General features: G+C 41.5%; 1 protein-coding gene across 1 annotated transcript in view; it reads right to left on the reverse strand.

The window, feature by feature from the left end:
* Positions 1-19,630, reverse strand: part of DNAH11 (dynein axonemal heavy chain 11) — a 289,112-nt gene that overhangs the window by 225,457 nt on the left and 44,025 nt on the right. Inside the window, exons 9-18 of the mRNA XM_073333745.1 lie at positions 19,335-19,451; positions 13,260-13,397; positions 13,020-13,144; positions 10,797-10,992; positions 10,131-10,235; positions 9,211-9,606; positions 7,453-7,785; positions 5,733-5,987; positions 4,632-4,801; positions 3,023-3,245 (exon numbers count right to left, since the gene is read on the reverse strand). Coding sequence (XP_073189846.1) covers positions 3,023-3,245; positions 4,632-4,801; positions 5,733-5,987; positions 7,453-7,785; positions 9,211-9,606; positions 10,131-10,235; positions 10,797-10,992; positions 13,020-13,144; positions 13,260-13,397; positions 19,335-19,451 — 2,058 coding nt within the window. The remainder of the gene's footprint in view (positions 1-3,022; positions 3,246-4,631; positions 4,802-5,732; positions 5,988-7,452; positions 7,786-9,210; positions 9,607-10,130; positions 10,236-10,796; positions 10,993-13,019; positions 13,145-13,259; positions 13,398-19,334; positions 19,452-19,630) is intronic.

Genomic DNA, 19,630 nt, shown 5'->3' on the forward strand with positions numbered 1-19,630 from the left:
TGTAAATGCAATTAAGACAAGATTAAGTTCTTTTAAAATTTATAAGTTAATTTTCAATTTTTCATGGAAGACCTACACATGAGGAAAATATGAGTTCCAGGTTGCTAATTTTTCACGTTAGTTCCTTCTAGGCAAGAGTTTGTTAGCACACAACCCTTTATAATAAGAAACATACGTTATCTGTAGTTTGACAGCCAGATCAAAGTGGAAAAGAATAATTTGCAACATTTGTGGAGAGGTGGGAAACCCCACTCCAAAAAACAAGGACAGTGCTATGAAAGCTGGTCCGGGCCCTCTCATTGGTGGGTGGATGGGAGGGAAATGAGCAAACAGGAGCTAGGCAGAGAAATGGTAGGCTCAACTTCCTGTGGCAAGCTCTCCTGGGAAGAAAGTACAGCACACAGTGATGTGAGCACCAATTGGCTATGGTAATAGCAGCAGGGACACAAACAGCAGCGAATCAGCTCTGGGCTCAGGGACAAGCCCAAGGCAGCCTAAGCCTGCGGTTCCTCAAGCCTGCATTGCACCGCATGTAGGAATCAGACAGAGCTAAAAGGGAATGAGATGCTTCACTCCGTGACTGAGAGGCTGAAGCTGGTGCAAAAGCTGGATAAGATGTGGCAGCAGCTGGCAGCAGTTTTGTTTGTGCTGAGAGAGAGGGACAGATGAAAGCTGCTATAGAAAAGATCACACAGAAAGCTGCCTAGACTCAGCAAGGAAGCAAAGGTAACCTTTGTCTGGGACTGACACATACTCCTGGGGGAATTCTGCACCAAAAAATTAAAAATTCTGCATGCAATATTATAAAATTCTGCAAAATTCTGCATATTTTATTTGTCAAAATAACAGAATATAATCCCTCTGGTTTCAATTATTTTGGTAATTTATTTAAACTACAATACAATGATGGAGAATGAGAGTGGGGAGCACTGGAGGAAATCCCCAAACCTCCTTGCCTAACGGTAATGTAACTAGGTTTGACCCTTTATTTCTAGTTATTAGTCAACCAATATGCAGCCGTGTGCTCAGTGTTACATCATAGGCAACTGAAGAGCAAGTGAGGGCTGTGGAATCAAACTCACAATTTATATTAGCTACTGAATATCTCCAGAAAGGTCAGTAGCAAACAGTTCATGGAGCACATTCTGATAGGAAATTTTTTTCAGTCCAAAAATGTAGACCATTTCTAATCACAAAATCAACACAAGCATTTATAAGGCTGTACTGTCCTTTACACCACTCTGGCAATGTAAAGGAGCCTTAAAACTTTTACACCTGTTTTATACTCCTCAGGGAATTCACAAAGAGAATAGGAACAATTCACTAAGCAGGCAGGCTGCTAGATTCTGCTCTGCCTGAGGGGACAGTGCTTGTCCCATGCCTACCTCCTCAGTAGCACTGTGAAGCCCTGCCCCTCCATGCTAAGCCTGCTGCAATAGCGAGTGTGTGTGTGTCTCTCTCTCTCTCTCTCTCACACACACACACACACACACACACACACTCACACCCCTGCACAGCCCCCCAACCTCAGACACTGATTTACATCTCTACTGGCTGCTCCAGGTGCCCGAACCAACCTGCCTGTGCTGCCGGGGAGGGGCATGTGACTGTTCTGATGGGGAAGCAAAGGGAAACGGCAAGGAGTAATTTTTCTGCAGGGAAGCAAAGAAATCTGCAGGGGACATGAATTCTGTGCACATACAGCGATGTAGAATTCCCCCAAGAATAGACACAGTGACATTGTTGATAAAGTTGAGAGTTTGTTACTGATAAGTGTTTGGAATGCTTTCTAGATGAATTCCCGATTCCCCAATAGGTAGACAGAGGGGATATGCACCCCAAGATGAGTCATGGGTGCTAAGAACTCACTAGTAACAAAGGGGTCCCCCTACTGCATTTCATAAATGCAAGTAAAAATAAATGTGACAAGCCAAATTGAGTTTTGGAAAACAGGATGTGTATTGCCTATGTATTAGCTGCTGATTTCACTATAAACCTTTACAAAAGTAACCTCTCTTTCCAAAAAAAGTTCACGTTGTTCTAGACCATTTTAGAACTCAGAATTTTGTGCATGAAATGCTGTTTTTGCATGGAGATAAGAAATTTAAAATATTTTATGCAAATTCCTTTTTGTCCCAACCTCCCCATCCCCAAATTCAAATTCAAAGTTTTCTAGGCAAGACTGAGATGTTGGTAGGAAGAAGGAAGCTCTTTGGAAAACTTGCCCTCAATAATAGAAATATTATAGTGAAGGCATCTGCCCTAGTTTGCAGTCTTGGAGTCTTTTTATACTCCTCAATGCTATTGGATGCCCAAATTAACATGGTGGCAAAAAGCACCAATTTCAGCAATTGGTCAGAAGATTGCACCTCATGCTAGCAGCCTCAGACCTTGCTACAGCTACCCATGCATATGTAACCTTGAATCTTGATGGTCCTCAAAGCCACACAACTTGAAAAAGTTTCAAATGGTACAAAATGCAATAACCTGCTTAGCAACACAGACCATTATGAGCTCATCACTCCACTGACTCCCCACAGAGTCCACAGTTCAGTGCAAGGTTTCTGTCCTGATATTCCAAGTCTTTCATGGGATTGGCCGTAGGTGCCTGAGAAGTTCCTTCTCCATACGTGATCATAATAGCCATATTTCACTGGAACCATGAAAAGTCCGCTCCTACGGGGCGGCTTGCAAGTGCAGGGGACAGAACTTTCACAGGAGCTGGACCTAGTCTATGGAACTCACAGTGTGAGGTGGCAAAAATAGACTACGGTCCCCATCCTGTTCAGAACTAAATTGCAAACAGTTCTCTGACTTGGTTTTCCCCTCAATAAGGTCTTCACATACAAAGAAAACAAATATATTTAAAATTTTTTATAAGAGCTACTTTTTCTATGGCTGGGAAGAAAGTGACTGCTATTATAAATTTCTACATGATTGTGAAATGCTCAGATAGAATGGTGAGGGGCCATATACATACATAAGTATGGAGTGTTCTTTTTTATTTTTAATCTTACAATACCTCTAACTGAACATAAACTTGGTCTGACATCTTCTGTCCATAGCTTTCCAACAGTGTAATAGTCTCTTTTAGAGGTTCAAAGAGCTCATCAGTAGATGCCTGTCTGTCTCTTACAGCCAGGAGATGCCCCATGATTTCTACTAGTCCATTATAATCTCTTTCATTCACTTCTTTTTGGAGTCCAGCATCCGTCACTTTTATGAACTCTTCTAAGTCAGTCAGACTATCAAAAGAGAAGAAAATAAGATTTCAACTCTGAAAACCATTTTTTAAATGAATGTGATCCAATGTACAATGATCTTTAAAATTAATTTCCATTATGGTTACCTACCTTTTTCATTCAGAATATCTTAAAACAGTTTTGGCCTGACTTTTAAAGGTGCTGAGCACCTGCAGCTTAGATTGACAGCAATGAGATTTGCCAGTGCTCAGCAATTTTGAAAGTCAGGTCGTTTACACCTAATTAAAAAGCACTGTTAAAAGTCTATCCCATTATACACAAATATTTTAAACACATTCATCTTTAAGATTGCATATTAGCAGCACAAATTCTGCCTGGATGTACAGTCTGTCAAACTGGGAGGAGCAGTAGATACGCTGGAGGATAGGGACAGGATACAGAGGGACCTAGACAAATTAGAGGATTGGGCCAAAAGAAATCTGATGAGGTTCAACAAGGACAAGTGCAGAGTCCTGCACTTAGGACGGAAGAATCCCATGCACTGCTACAGACTAGGGACAGAGTGGCTAGGCAGCAGTTCTGCAGAAAAGGACCTAGGGGTTACAGTGGATGAGAAGCTGGATACGAGTCAACAGTGTGTCCTTGTTGCCACGAAGGCTAATGGCATTTTGGGCTGTATAAATAGGGGCATTGCCAGCAGATGGAGGGACATGATCATTCCCCTCTATTCGACATTGGTGAGTCCTCATCTGGAATAGTGTGTCCAGTTTTGGGCCCCACACTACAAGAAGGATGTGGAAAAATTGGAAAGAGAGTCCAGTGGAGGGCAACAAAAATGATTAGGAGGCTGGAGCACATGATTTATGAGGAGAGGCTGAGGGAACTGGGATTGTTTAATCTGCAGAAGAGAAGAATGGGGGGGCGGGATTTGATAGCTGCTTTCAACTACCTGAAAGGTGGTTCCAAAGAGGATGGATCTAGACTGTTCTCACTAGTAGCAGATGACAGAACGAGGAGTAATGGTCTCAAGTTGCAGTGGGGGAGGAGGTTTAGGTTGGATGTCGGAAAAACTTTTTCACTAGGAGGGTGGTGAAGCACTGGAATGGGTTACCTAGGGAGGTGGTGGAATCTCCTTCCTTTGAGGTTTTCAAGGTCAGGCTTGACAAAACCCTGGCTGGGATGATTTAGTTGGGGATTGGTCCTGCTTTGAGCAGGGGGTTAAACTAGATGACCTCCCGAGGTCCCTTCCAACCCTGATATTCTATGATCCTATGATAAACAAACAAGTTTAAGGTAATAAGGTTGCACACACTGTAAATCAGAGCAAAATTCAGTTTGCTGAAATATTACATTATTTAATAGATATTAATGACTATTAAGAAGAAAACAGCAAGTTAGAATTATTCTGAAAATAGGGTGCACTTTTACCTGTCAATGACAAATCTCAAAAGATGTTCCTTGAACATCCAGCTCCATTTCTTAATAATGTTTAACAAACTCATTCTGAAAGGTTTCACATCCACCTTAAACCAGCTTTCAAATGTTCTGAAGTCTTCAAACTTGCTCATCTGAATGTAAAGATTCTCACAGATGTCAATCTACAGCAGATAAAAGATTATATTACATACACAAACATATCAAATAATTATAACCCATTCTTAATGGGGACCACATCCTGAAAAAACCTTTCCAAAACTCCCTCTTCTGGCCTTCAAACACCCCCTGCAATCTCACCAAACTCATCATCAGGAGCAAGCTCCCCACAGACCAGGACACACCAGCTCAGAGCAGCACCAGATCCTGCCAGAACAACTGATGCAAAACTTGCAGACATATCTCCACTGCTACAATGATAAACACCCCCCCCCCCCCCACAACACATCTTTTCAAGAGTCCTACATGTGCCTACAACATGTAATATACCTCATCCAGTGCATCAAATGCTCCAATAACTATGTGGGTGAGGCCAGACAATCACTACGCTCTCGAATAAACTCACACGGAAAAATGATAAAGCCAAAAACATCATGTCAGCTTTGGGTGAACACTTTTCACAAAACAATCACTCCACATCTGATCTTTCAATACTCATATGCAAAGGAAACCTGCACAACAACACCTTGAAATGGTGAGCCTGGGAACTTAAATTGATAATGCAGCCAGACACTAAAAATTATGGACTCAGAGACACCGGTTTTAAACTCACTACAACAATTTGTAACACAGCTAACTGCCTGCTAACCCTTAGCAGCCCACTTCAAAACCCTTCTGCATAGCAATCTAACCCTTATTACCCACTCCATTTCAAGTGGCCTCTTACAAGATGCCTTACCCCATATGCTTCATCTGTCCCAACTTGTATTTAGTTCAGACACGGATATCCTTCCCCAACCCTGAAAAACGCTGTGGAGCTCAGAAGCCTGTCCCTTCCACCAATAGACACTGGGCCAATAAAAGATTACCTCATCTACCGTGTCTCACTTTATATTTGAGTAAGTTAAAGCTGCAAATGACTATTTGCTTGCTTACCTGTTGTTTAAACTGCTCAGTAGTAGGCGGCTGTTCAGGCACTCCCTCATCGGCATGAGCTTCTCTCTCTTCGGAAGTTAAAACATGACCATACAGCAGAAACTGCTTCATAAACTCAGCCCGGTCATCGACCCAGAGATAAGCGTAGGTGTCCAGAGAATTTCTGTAGTCCAGGGCTTTCCTGATAACATCTGCCACTCTGTCCATAATCTCCTGCCTGATCTCAGATAGATCTAACATGTTGTCCATATCGCTCTAGGTATGAAATGAGAAGTAGTTATTTTACAGCTGTAAGCTAACTATATTAAGTATTGGGTTAATATTAATACATAAATCATTAACTAGTTTTACACTTGCTGCAAAACTCAGGAATCCCCATCACCACTGCCACCAAAAACTGCAAAGCTACATCTGTCAGGGATTGTCTAAGTATAGTTTATCCAGCCTTAGTGCAGTGGACTGAACGTTTAAGGTTCCTTCCAGCCCTACATTTCAGTGATTCCATAAACAATCTGGGCAGCTCTCTATACTTCCGGATACAATGCCATATACAGTACTGACACAAACAGTCATTTCAAAAGAGGAGGAGAGATCTTCAGCAAGCTAGTTGAGGCTGAACATCTCAGGGAATTAATATAATTCAAATCTCCAGGTAGAGGATGTTGCCCTTCTCATATCCACAACTAATTAAGCTTTGGTTACCGAAAAGGTCACTTTGTGGACCTTCAGGGCTGAGAAGGACATACAAGGAAGATTGAATCTCACACCAAGAACAAAAAGATAAGTTTTATTAAAAATATCATGCAAATTTTTAAATATACATTTCAGGTAACTCTTTTTCCATATTTTGTTTAAATCTGTTTAAAGGGACAACTTTTTTCTAGTGTGCAATTTTTTATTTTTAATATATCATAGAAAACAGACATATAGGGCTAGATTCTCTTCCAACTGACATGGGTAAAAATCAGGAGTAACTTCATTGAAATCCATAGAGGTTACACTGATGTTTGTATTCTGAGATCCATTGATTTTTACAAGACCTAGTATTTACAATCTGATGCTATTTGCACATTATTGCAGTGACCAGGGTGTGGCCAATCAAGCTTAACGGTTGGAGCAGAAGGTCAAAGCCAAAGATAGGATCAGATACCAAACCAAAGATCAGAGCTGGAGACAGAATCAGGTGCAAGGCCAGGGGTCAGAGCTGGAGACAGCATCAGAGTAAGGCAGGTGTCTGGGGTAGGGCAGGACAGCAGGAACTAGAAGTAAACAGGAGTCTGGATGGGAAGACAGGAACCAGGAGCAGGAGGGGAAACAGGAACTGGGAACAGGCAGGAATGCAGGGGTCAGGAGTCAGGTAAGCAGAAGGGGGCCGTAGTCTCAGCCAGCCAAGAATTCCTCCAATTGCTTGGACAACTTCCTGGTTTATATACTACACCTTAGCCAATTGGGGAGCTAGATGTTTCCCCAGATTGGGAGCTTTGAGGGCAGGGGCCTCTGCAAGCTAGCCCTTCCCTGGACCTTTCCATAGTTACTCAGATACCTAGGGGCTGAGTAGCGGTCGTGACCTGAGCGCTGCCTGTGGGCCCAGCTTTGAGGCTTGTGGTCCCTCCCTCACAATGATGCATTAATTGTGGAGCTCAAATTTTTTGCAATCCACATTTATTTTAAATTAAATTAGATTTATTACTCCCATGTATATGGAGAAAGTATAAAATACCTGGTAATTTTCTACTTCCAAGTGTGCTGCTACTCTTTTCACCTGGGCAGACATTTTGAAAACATTGCTCAAAAGTTCTTCTACTAGGTCATAAAAGCCATCTCCAGCCTCTTTATCAAGTGAAGGTTTAAATTCGATCTCTGATGCGCTAAGGATCATTTGTGCCTGAAAAAATGGAGCAGGCTTCAAACCTTTCTCTGTGTTCTTCAAGAAGAAGTCTAAATTGTGCATTATTGTATTAAAGAAACCATCAACTATAATGTCATCAATGTACTCTATATAAATCTTCCAAGAGTCTGAGGAAAAATCTGCTTTGAAGAGCTTTAAGTTTTCCTGGGAAAGAAAAAACAAGTTACAAAATGTTTTAATTATACAATTATCTAGTGCAAATGATTCATCATTCAACATATTTAACTGCTTCAATACCATTTTATGTGGTAAGTATCTAGGACAAAATAAGATTCCAGTGAAACCCATTGTAACAGATATGGCCCTGATCCTAAAATCTGATCTGCCTGGTTGGACCTTGCACCTGTTTGCAGCCCCTTGATGTTAGTGGAACTCTGTGCAGGGACAGGGTTCCTGTATGTATCAGATTGCAGTTCAGGGCCTGAATTATGATGTTACATTGTGATTTCAATGGAGCATCACCATGTTGAAAGAATATCATTGCACACTACTACAGCACATTACTGCTTGTTCTGCACTCCAGTGTAAGCCCTTATTAGGTTTATCTACACATAATATTTTTCAAAAAGATAAAAATCCTCATCTGATCTAGTTCTTAAATAAAAACAAACTCTTTACTTGCCACTATCAATAAACAGAGATTAGCACATGGACCAGAAGATGATGTCAAAGTAATGGCATAAAAAGAAAAAGTTATTGGATAAAGAAAAAATATTTAACGTCTATTTTCTCTTTCATCTGACATACAATTTGTGCCAGAAAACAGACAAGCAGAAAATTTTCAAGGAAGTGAGCAAAAAAGGGGGCGAGGCATGCAAGGAATTGGGGTGGGAAATCTTTTTTCATGTCAGTACTTCGATACAGAATTACTTTCTTGCAAATTATTGGTAGTTGTGAGGCACAGCAGCTGATGTTTGAGGAATTTTTGTGGGGGGGTTCTTACATTTTATTTAGCTTTCATAAATAACAGGGAAATAAAACACTAAGCATTTTTCATTAAGCACGTAACTCATGTAATCTTAAAATTTAGAAAGAAATTATTTTATAAATATGCCCTCTGAAAGATAGACTACAGTATAGCTCCAGTTGCAAAGGTGATTTTACCTGTAGAGGTCAAAGGAAAAATTTATCACAGGGCACCCCAGGGTAACAAAACAGACAATGGCTGTGCCGTAATTCAATCTAGACAGTAATTCCTCATCTAATGAGATAAAAAGCAATGCTAATTTCAGTCAGTATCAAGATTATGTTTCCATCTTGTCCCTATTTGTCTTTAAATGTGTTAATTTTAAAAGGGACTATTATATAATTTGTATAACTATTTCAATACTTGAACAGTCCAAGTATACATCAGTTAATTTAACTGAATGCTAACAATTTGCAGATTATAGAATATATAACCCCTTTCTTGCTACTCTAGATATACCCCACTTATCCTTAATTTAACACATTCTTTGCAGGATACTAATACAAGTGTGGTTATGAATAATTAATAATAATAATCAAAATATGCTTTTTAGAAAAAGATTAGATCATGTAAAAACTATGTATGATTATTGCAGAAATTACCTCAGCAAGCTGATGAATCCTGTAGCCATCCTCTTTTAGTAACTTGTATTTCTTAGCAAGTCTATCTTCTTTATCCTCCAGACTTAACAAAGCATCTTTCCTATTATCTTTCCTGGCTAAGAGTGTGTGTTCTGCCCATGCATTCATAATCTGCTGAATTGTTTTAATATTCTCCTTTGACTGTTGAACTCTCTGCTCCAAGTCATACACTGTAGCTTTCACTTGTTCAATATATCTCCAGCAATTCTCTTTCTGCCACGTGAACACTTCTTCTGCTTCTCTTAACTGATCATCAATGGCTCTCAGCTCAATTTCAATCAGAGGATATTCAACCTCCAGAACAGTTTGTTTAAGTTTGTTGTACCACTGAACAATGAGTTCAAGGTTTCCAATATACTGTTGGTGTAAAAAGACATTCATAGGGTGAAATTCCTCTAAAGTAGGGCCCCCAGTGCCATTTGAATACCTACATGGCTCTTTATGTTGGCAAAGCAGCTATTCAGCAGGGCCACCATACCCCTGTGCACTAGAAAGGAGAACCATTCTGGCCCCAAATAGGCCAGCATGAAATGGGTTATGCGGGACCATGGAGCTGGATGAGTCAAGGAGCTATTAGATCCACACTTTAACTATGCAGTTAAAGTGGATCTGCCAGCCTGAACTGGGTCTGCCTGTGTGGATGCTATAGCCACTATTCCAAACTGTGCTACAACCCCATTACCTTCCTTCCAGTTGCAGGATCTATTTGGTCTCCTGCAGAGTTCTCCACACAAAACCCCAGATTATGAAGAGAAAGGCATATTTCAATGATATTGTACAGAAGAATAAGTAGAGCAGACACACACACACACCCCCACTGACACACACCCAAAAATTTTGCAATAAAAAGGATATATTTCATACTTCCTGAAAACACAAACCTTAGCAAAAATTTTCCTTTTCTCATATATTGCTAACGCAGAATCTGGAATATCAGATCGATTCAACATCAGGAGATATGTCACCTCTCTCAACAAAGCCACTAGCTATAAGAAACAAAGCAGTATTATTTTGTTTTTAAGTCTCCTTTCAGAAGATGTGGTTTTTGTTTAATTCTATGTGTAACCTCAAATAGTAAGGTGCTCAGATACTACGGGTGCTGAGCATGTTTTAAGAACCTCTATAGAATAGATCCTCTTTCAATTAGATCCAGGAGAGTGAGGGTGAGGTCGGGCAGGGTTTAGCAATCTAAAAGTGCTATATACTGTACGGTAACTGCCAACTATTATTATTATCCTCCAGCTGTCTCTAGAGAAAGCATTCAATACTACAACCACCTTCTTTATTTCTGAAGGTGAAAATTCTCTCCAGTGCTGGCACAGGGCAACCGTATTTTCCAACTGAAAATCTAAGACAATAATATAAACAATCATAGGAACTGTAGCATAAAACAAAGGCACTTTCCCCAAGCATTATGATTTAATCATATACTGAAATATTAATTTCACTTTAGGAATATTCCTGATTTATATTTCTGTCAACACTTCTAATTCACGGGGAAAGAGCACTGGACAACACACATTTAACTGTAATGCTTTATATCGTACCTTAGAGTCAAAATTCACACTTAGGAGACCATTTTCAGGATTGCGTTTAATTAGTGGTTGATCTAAATTAAATTGACAAACTTCATCCACCTGAGATTTCCATTCACAGTAGATCTGCTCTTCATACTGGTCAATTAAAGTCAACATCTCTATATATTTCTGATAAACTAAAGCCATCTCAGGACCTTCCAGGATTCTGGGAGAGAAACAAATCACTCAGTCCATTTTATTCATTAACAATAACATTGCCAAATAAATTTAGATGCAAAAATCTCACCTCTGACATTGTAAAAATTTAGAGAATGTCCTCTGTTTCTAAATATTTTCTTAATTCTGGTCTCATCAGCCAAACCACATAAAAAGTTAAACAGAGACCAAAAGTGAGAATGCATTAGACCTAACAGCCTCACTGAGGACAATAAAAAAAGCTGTGTGGAAGGGAGAGGGCATGCTCCTTCGCCTTCCTCAGTGGTTGTACCTATTTCCCAATAATTCCAAAAGGCTGTCCCACACTGATCTCAGAACAGTGCTGGTTTCTGTTTCGCTATTGAAGTACATATATTTTTTCTTAGTGGAACACTCCATCCATGGTGTTGCCTCATATTAAGAAGTATATATTGGAACTGAAGAGATAGGATACAAAAATTTAAAACAACCTAAGTGACTTAAGCCCTGTCACAGGGGCTGGGCTTACCGATAGTGCTGCCTAGCATTTAGGCAGCACCACGTCTACCTCCTACCACTTGCCTCCCACAAGGCCTCGAAGTTCTTAAAATCTAACAGAAAATAGCAAAAACAGAATCTTCAGCCCAGCTGAGCTCAGCTGATAGCCTCGTTCCTTGCAGGCTAGCCCCAGCTACATACTGGGCCAAGGTCACGGATTGTGTCCCCCTTCCCTCCCAACTGCCCACCTGGGGGCTAGCACACTCTGCTGCAGTCCCTGATTAGCACCTGACTCCATCAGGCTCCCAGTTCAGGACTCCATCTCCCATGCTTCTTTCAGTCCTTAGCCCAAGAGAGAAACCTCCCAGCTACCTCTCTCCTGGGTCTCCTCCCTGGACCCTCTCCTAAGGCCCCTCTTTGCAGTAAAGGCTTCTGCTGTGGCCGTTGCGCGAGAGCTCTCAAGACAGGTCTATCCCTCTTATCTGGTCTGTCTTCCTTCTGAGCTATCTGGCTCCCTTTAAAGCTCCTGCTGCAGTAGGCTCTGCAGGTGTGGTGGGGCAGAGTCTGTTCCTTAGTCCCAGTGTGGGTTCTGAACACCCCGAAGTCCCATTTAGGCACTTTTGAAAGTTTTACCCATGTAGAATAAAGTTTTTGGTTAAACAGAGTACAAGTTAGTGTTGTCTCAAAAGCAAAGATGTGCTCAGCTTTGTTTTGTTTGTGATTCACCCATCAGACAACACTTTTTACAAAGATTAAAAAGCAATTCTGAGGTTGTACAGGATACCCATAAGAGAAGTTCACTCTGTGTGTATCAGCACTTACTACTGAGGGCCCCAAACCTGCAAAGAGAGCTGCACTGGCTAAAAGTTCTATATGTGTGGTTCATTTTGCAGATTCAGGCCCTAAAACTGTTCCTCAACTTGTATTGACATCAACAATTCTAATGCGCAAACAAGGAAGTAAACTAAAACGTGCCACAGTTGCAAAGGGGCCACAATACAGTCTCTAAAACTGTGCCCAACATTTCATATACATGCTATTTTTGATTTAACATCAAAGATTATGCACATAGAAAAACATTTACATTAAAATGGCACACAAGATTATAGTGTAATTTAGATGCCTCCTTTAAAAGTAGATCCTGGTGCATGACTGGGGCTCTCAAGTGCTATAATAAAAATAAATAATAAAATTTTATGTGAAGCCATTAAAATTTCATCTACAAATACAGATTTTTTTTTATTTTTTTTTTTTTACAATAGTTATGTTTTGAGTTCTTGTCAATTCCAGTCTGATAACAAAATGTCTCCATCTCTCAAATCTTGATATTACAGTGAAAAAATAATATGAAGTAAACTGCTAAAGCCATGAAGTCTCTTTACCTTAAGACAATATGTACAAATCTGAAAAATCATATTATGTAAGCAATGCATATTTGGTAGATTCCTGGGAGAGAGATGGACAACCCTTACAAATTACTCTTTTTCACCAATAATTGGCAATGCCATGTTCTAAGGCTGTTAATGCTACAGTCATAAATAACTGAGTGTGAACACTCACCGGTGAGACAGATATGAGAAGTTTGACCAGAATGTCTGTATTCGTTCTCGAAGTGCTTTGGACCATTTCAGGTTTCCTGAAGTAAATGGCATATTTTTGTTTATTATTTCATTCCCCTCTTCCACCTGCAAGCATTAATATAACAAAATGAGTATACAAGCAATTATGAATTAAGAGTTCATTGGCTACACCTAACAAAAACCACGAAAATATTGCTTTTATTTTTGCTTTGCTACATACCTGCCTAATGTGCTCTTCATACAACTGTCTGCAATTGTTCAGCTCTTCATCAAACATTTGCAGTAAGATGTTGTAATTTGGGCTAAAAATCTCCATGATAACAGGTTTCTCTAGAAAATAGCCAAAGATGGCTAAAAGCTATAAAAATTAAAGAGTGTCAGATTCCATCATTTATAATACTTCAAATTTGTATTAAAAGTACCTTTTTAGTCTTATTTCACACTGAAAATCTCACATCAAAAATAGCATTCCTGAAGCGTGTGAGCCAAATCTTTATGGAGCTAGACCCCCAGTTTGCACCAGTTGAGAATCTGGCCCTATATGTTTGCCAATATGCTATTAAATCGTACTAAATGAGTGTACTGCAAAAGGCTTCTGGTGTGAATGTTTAATTTATGTCTCTTAAAACCACGGGGCTGGGATTTTCAAATTCAAATGAAAATGGGCAAGTAACTTCCTTAGCCTGCAGACTGCTCTGATCTTTCTGAGATCTTCTCTCTTCCATTTTCTCACAGTCCAGAGATCTTCCTCCTTTCCCAGTGAGACACTGGTCTCCTGATCTAATGTGATCCTACTAAACTGCATGGAAACTTTTGAAAGACACCATAATAGAGACTCAAATTAAATGTACATCCCAAAATTTTAAAAATACATAGTAAGAGAACCAACGAAGTGCCATCGTGGCTAAACAACAAAGTAAAAGAAGCAGTGAGAGGCAAAAAGGCACTCTTTAAAAAGTGGAAGTTAAATCCTACTGAGGAAAATAGAAAGGAACATAAACTCTGGCAACTGAAGTGTAAAAATATAAGTAGGAAGGCCAAAAAAGAATTTGAAGAACAGCTAGCCAAAGACTCAAAAGAAATAGCAAAAAAAAAAAAAAAATTTAAGTATATCAGAAGCAGGAAGCCTGCTAAACAACCAGTGGGGCCACTGGACGATTGAGATATTAAAGGAACACTTAAGGACAATAAGGCCTTTGCGGAGAAATTAAATGAATTGTTTGCATCAGTCTTCATGGCTGAGGATGTGAGGGAGAGTCCCAAACCTGAGCCATTCTTTTTAGTTGACAAATCTGAGGAACGGTCCCAGATTGAGGTGTCATTACAGGAGTTTTTGGAACAAATTGATAAACTAACCTGGGGTGGGCAAACTTTTTGGCCCAAGGGCCACATCTGGGAATACAAATCATAGGGTGGACCATGAATGCTCACAAAATTGGGGTTGGGATACAGGCTCTGGTTGGGGGTGCCGGATCCGGGGTGGTGCCAGAAATGAGGAGTTCAGGGTGTGGGAGGGGACTCTGGGCGGGGGTGCAGGCTCTGGGGTGGGGCTGAGGAATTTGGGGTGTAGGAGGGTACTCCAGGCTGGGACCAAGGGATTTGGAAGGTGGGAGGGGGGGATCAGAGCTGGGGCAGGGGGTTGGGGTGCGGGAAGGGGTGCAGGCACCGATTGGGAGTGCAGGAGGGTGCTCCAGGCTGAGATCAAGGGGTTGGAGGGTAGGAGGGGGATCAGTGCTGGGGCAGGGGGTTGGGGTGCCGGGGGAGGCTCAGGGTCTGGGCGGCGCTTACCTCAAGCAGCTCCTGGAAGCAGTGGCATGTCCAGAGCCACCCAGAGGGGGGGCAAGTGGGGCAATTTGCCCCAGGCCCTGGGGAAATATACTACAGTATTGCAACATTTTTTATGGAAGGGGCCCCCGAAATTGCTTTGCCCCATGACCTCTGAATCCTCTGGGCGGCACTGGGCATGTCCCTTCTCTAGCTCCTATGTGGAGACACGGCCAGGCGGCTCTGCACACTGGCCTATCTGCAGACACCGCCCCTGAAGCTCCCATTGGCCGTGGCTCCCAGCCAATGGGAGCTGCAGGGGCAGCATACAGAGCAGAGCCCCTTGGCTGCCCCTACGCATAGGAGCCAGAGGGAGGCCATGCCACTGCTTCCGGGAGCCGCATGGAGTGGCCCCCGACCCTGCTCCCCAGTGGGAGCTCAAGGGCCGGATTAAAATGGCAGATGGGCCAGACCCAGCCTGCAGGCCGTAGTTTGCCCACCCCAGAACTAAACAGTAATAAGTTACCAAGGCCAGATGGTATTCACACAAGAGTTCTTCAATTTCACATTTGAGTTTCTTCAGAACTACTAACTGTGGTATGTAACCTATCATTTAAATCAGTTTCTGTACCAGATGACTGGAGGATAGCTAATGTGATGCCAATTTTTTAAAAAGGCTCCAGAGATGATCTCGGCAATTACAAGTGGGTATGCCTAACTTCAGTATCTGGCAAACTGATTGAAACTACAGTAAAAAACAGAATTATCAGACACATTGATGAACATGATTTGTTGGGGAAGAATCAACACGAGGAAATCATGCCTCACCAACCTATTAGAATTCTTTCAGGAGGTCAACAATCATGTTGACAAAAGTGATCCAGTGGATATAGTGTGCCTAGATTTTCAGAAACCCCTTCACAAGGTCCCTCATCAAAGGCTCTTAAGCAAAGTAAGCTGTCATGAGATAAGAGAGAAGGTCCTCTCATGGATTGGTAACTGGTTAAAAGATAGGAAAGAAAGGGTAGAAATAAATGACTAGTTTTCAGAATGGAGAGAGGTAAATAGTAGTGTCCCCCAGGGGTCTGTACTGGGACCAGTACTATTCAACATATTCATAAATGATCTGGAAAAGGGGATAAAAACAGTGAGGTGGCAAAATTTGCAGATGAAAATTTGCAGACAACTAAATTGAGTAGTTTAGTAAGTCCAAAGCAGACTGCGAAGAGTTACAAAGGGATCTCACAAAACTGGGTGACTCGGCAACAAAATGACAGATGAAATTAATTGTTGATAAAGGCACATAGATTAACATCCCAATCCCAACTATACATATAAAAAGATGGGGTCTAAATTAACCGTTACCACTCAAGAAACAGATCTTGGAGTCATGGTGGATGGTTCTCTGAAAACATCCACTCACTGTGCAGCAGCAGTCAAAAATGCTAACAGAATGTTGAGAATCATCAAGAAAGGGATAGATAATTAGACAGAAAATATCATATTGCCTCTATATAAATCCATGGTACACCCACATCTTGAATACTGCGAGCAGATGTGGTCGCCTCATCTCAAAAAAAAGATATATTGAATTGGAAAAGATACAGAAAAGAGCAACAAAAATTATTAGGGATATGGAACAGCTTCTGCATGAGGAAAGATTAAAAAGACTGGGACTTTTCAGCCTGAAAAAGAGATGACTAAGGGGGGATATGATAAAGGTCTATAAATTCACAACTAGTGTGGAGAAAGTAAATAAGGAGGTGTTATTTACTCCTCATAACACAAGAACTAGAGGTCACCAAATGAAATTAATAGGCAGCAGGTTTAAAACAAACAAAAGGAAATACTTCTTCACACCAGGCATAGTCAACCTGTAGAACTCCTTGCCAGAGGATGTTGTGAAGGCCAAAACTAACACGGTTCAAAAAGAACTAGATAAGTTCATGGAGGATAGGTCCACCAATGGCTATTAGCCAGGATGGGCAGAGATGGTGTCCCTAGCCTCAGTTTTGCCAGAAGCTAGAATCAGTGACAGGGGATGGATCACTTGATGATTACCGGTTCTGTTCACGCCCTCTCAAGTACCTCGCATTGGCCACTGTCGGAAGACAGGATACTGGGCTTGATGGACCTTTGTTCTGACCCAGTATGGCTGTTTTTATGTAGGTGAATGCCTTTCTAAAACAAAGTCTACTATTTGACAATCCAGAAGCAGGAAAAACAGCTACATTCTATGAAGAATGTATGAGATTCAGTTTTCATGGCATATGCTATGCCTGGAGTATTTAAAGGTTAAACAGATCTGAAGTCCATAAATTACGCATTAACTGAATTTTTAAAACTACCTTGCGTCTTAACCCTGCTCAGCGCATCCAAATTCACTGCAAGAAATAGCATAACTTTAAAAAGGAGAGAAAGAATTACAACAAAGCATACATTCAACTGCATCCAAGGTGGCAACATAAGAAAAATGCACTTCAAATTATTTAGTTGAATATTAACTACAATTGTCCTAGACACACTGTGCATTATTAAACAGTTTACAAGACCTGCCTTGACACAATTTGAATGTAATCTACATGGTGTATAGCTACTACCTGACTAACAAATCACAGTATTGACTTTGTCCTGACAGTTATTGTTTTCCGTACCTTATGTTTAACATTACAAAATCCAAAGGCAAACAAATAGTTCTTCAAAGGCTGAATAAAGCAGCAGGTTTTAGTGACAAAGTGAAAAAATCATAGAACTATTTTTCATTTGAGATTATTTCGCTTTCACCCTCTGCATGCAATGCACAGAACACACAAAACATTAATTGGGAGCTTGCGAATTTCCACCTATAGTACTAAACATGACATTCACAGAAAATCTACTGCCACAAAAAACAGATAAATAAGCTAAGCATAGTGGGTATGTTTTAAAAAAGTACTTATATATACAAATACCAGAAAAGATTACTTCACAAAACATTATAAACAATGAGAAAAGTAATTTTCTATGAGTGCCCTTCCACAAGGGGCTGAGGGCTTCTGGGAAGTGCTAGATGATCCAAACTCTCACTCAGGCAGAGACAACAGGTAACCGTTGAAAGAGAGGGGGGCACAATTTAAAGGTTCTGGGGGGCTCCTCACCACCCCACACGTCGCCTCTGCTGCCCACCATCGGCCCTTTGCATGCTCTCCTCTCTCTGCCTCCCCTCTCACTGTCCCCTCCCTGCTTTGCCCTTTCAGCCCCCAACCTGTGCTGCTGCTCCATATACCCCCGGTGGAGCACCTGCTGCTCCCAGCACTGTGCAGAGAACCAGCCCCTGGAAGGAGCGCTCAGCACACATGCAGCCTGCCCAGCAGGCTCCTTCCTCCCTCCCTCACCGCCTCTGGCTGGGCCAGGGCCCCAGGAAAGCCCTCCAGCACAGCCCAAAAGGAGCTGAGCCCTGCGTGTGCCAAAGCTTCCCGGATCCCCATGCAGCGCAGGCACAGGGGAACCTCTTTGCTCCTCAGGAAAGTGCTGGAGTGGAGCAGGGAGAAGCGATTTCCAGCCCATTCCTGCCCCAAACTCACAGGCTTTGCAGCAGTCCCCCAGGCAATGGCTTCAAGCCCTCTTCACTGCTGCCCTGGTAGGCCTGTGCTTTGGCCCCAAGGTGTGCAGGGCTTCTCCATCCTCTAGGCTTCTCCATTCACTGAAGCCCCTGTGGAGCCCAGCACCCATGGCTGGTTCAGGGAAGGTAGGGATGGGATCTGCTGGTTCCCCCCCAGCCTGGCTCCCACTTCTGGGTGCAGGCAACAACCCTGTCCCTCTTGCTGCCACCACCTGCTCCAATGGCCTGGCATGGACAGTCCCTCCATGGAGATCCCCGGGACCCTGCTGAGCCCCCCGCACTGCAGTGGCTCTGCCCTGCCAGTGCTGGAAATGGAAGGCAGAAATCTGGGGAGGCATGTGATCCTGCATGCCCCCTCCCCAGTACATCACCTCTGCCTCAGGTCAGGAGGCACTCAGCACCTTGCCGGATTGAGCCCAATGGAACTACTCATATATTCAAAAATAAAACACTTAAGTGCTTTTTGGACTAGGGGGACAAAAGCCTGATCCAGAGCCCATTGAAATGGGGACCTTTCCATTGACTTTAATGGACTTTGGATCAGGCCTTAACAGTGGCTCAATGTCTGGAAGGGACTTGCATTCATAACTTTATTTAAAATGTCTGTAGTATTAAAAATATTAGGGCTGATCCTGCTCACACTGAAGTCATTCACAAACTCCAGCTGACTTCTACAGGAGCCGACTGTCCCTAGTCTCCAACTTTCAACTTGATTAGAGATGTCCTAGAATAACCTCCTAAAGATGAATTGCACTCAAGAATGTATTATTATAATACTTTATATCTAGTATTTGTGATTACTGAGCCACTTATATGACTCAGTAATATTTCATCTGGATTAAAAGTCAAAAATATTCAACTCTATTATCTAGCACCATGGTGACTTTTAAACAAAGAACTGATTTATAGTTATGTTCGTTCAGAACTGACCTTGAATGCTGATTCTAAACCAGAACAGTCAAGAAATCCTACACAAAGGATTGACCCAAGACGTCTGTCAAAATCCAGGATTTTTGCTTTAAACTCAACATAGTGATCTTCAAATTCCTGTAAAATATATTTTTTTAAATCCAAATTTTAATTTGTATTATAAGAATTTTTTAATCTACTAAAAAGAAGTACAACTATCACAACTCTTTCCAGAAAAAGACCAATAAAGATTCCAAAACAGACTTAAGCTATCAGTGATTTGATTTATTGAGATCCTTGGAACCAACCACGTTGTC

Source organism: Lepidochelys kempii, chromosome 2 (genome assembly GCF_965140265.1).
Source record: "Lepidochelys kempii isolate rLepKem1 chromosome 2, rLepKem1.hap2, whole genome shotgun sequence".
Taxonomy (NCBI): Eukaryota; Metazoa; Chordata; order Testudines; family Cheloniidae; genus Lepidochelys; species Lepidochelys kempii.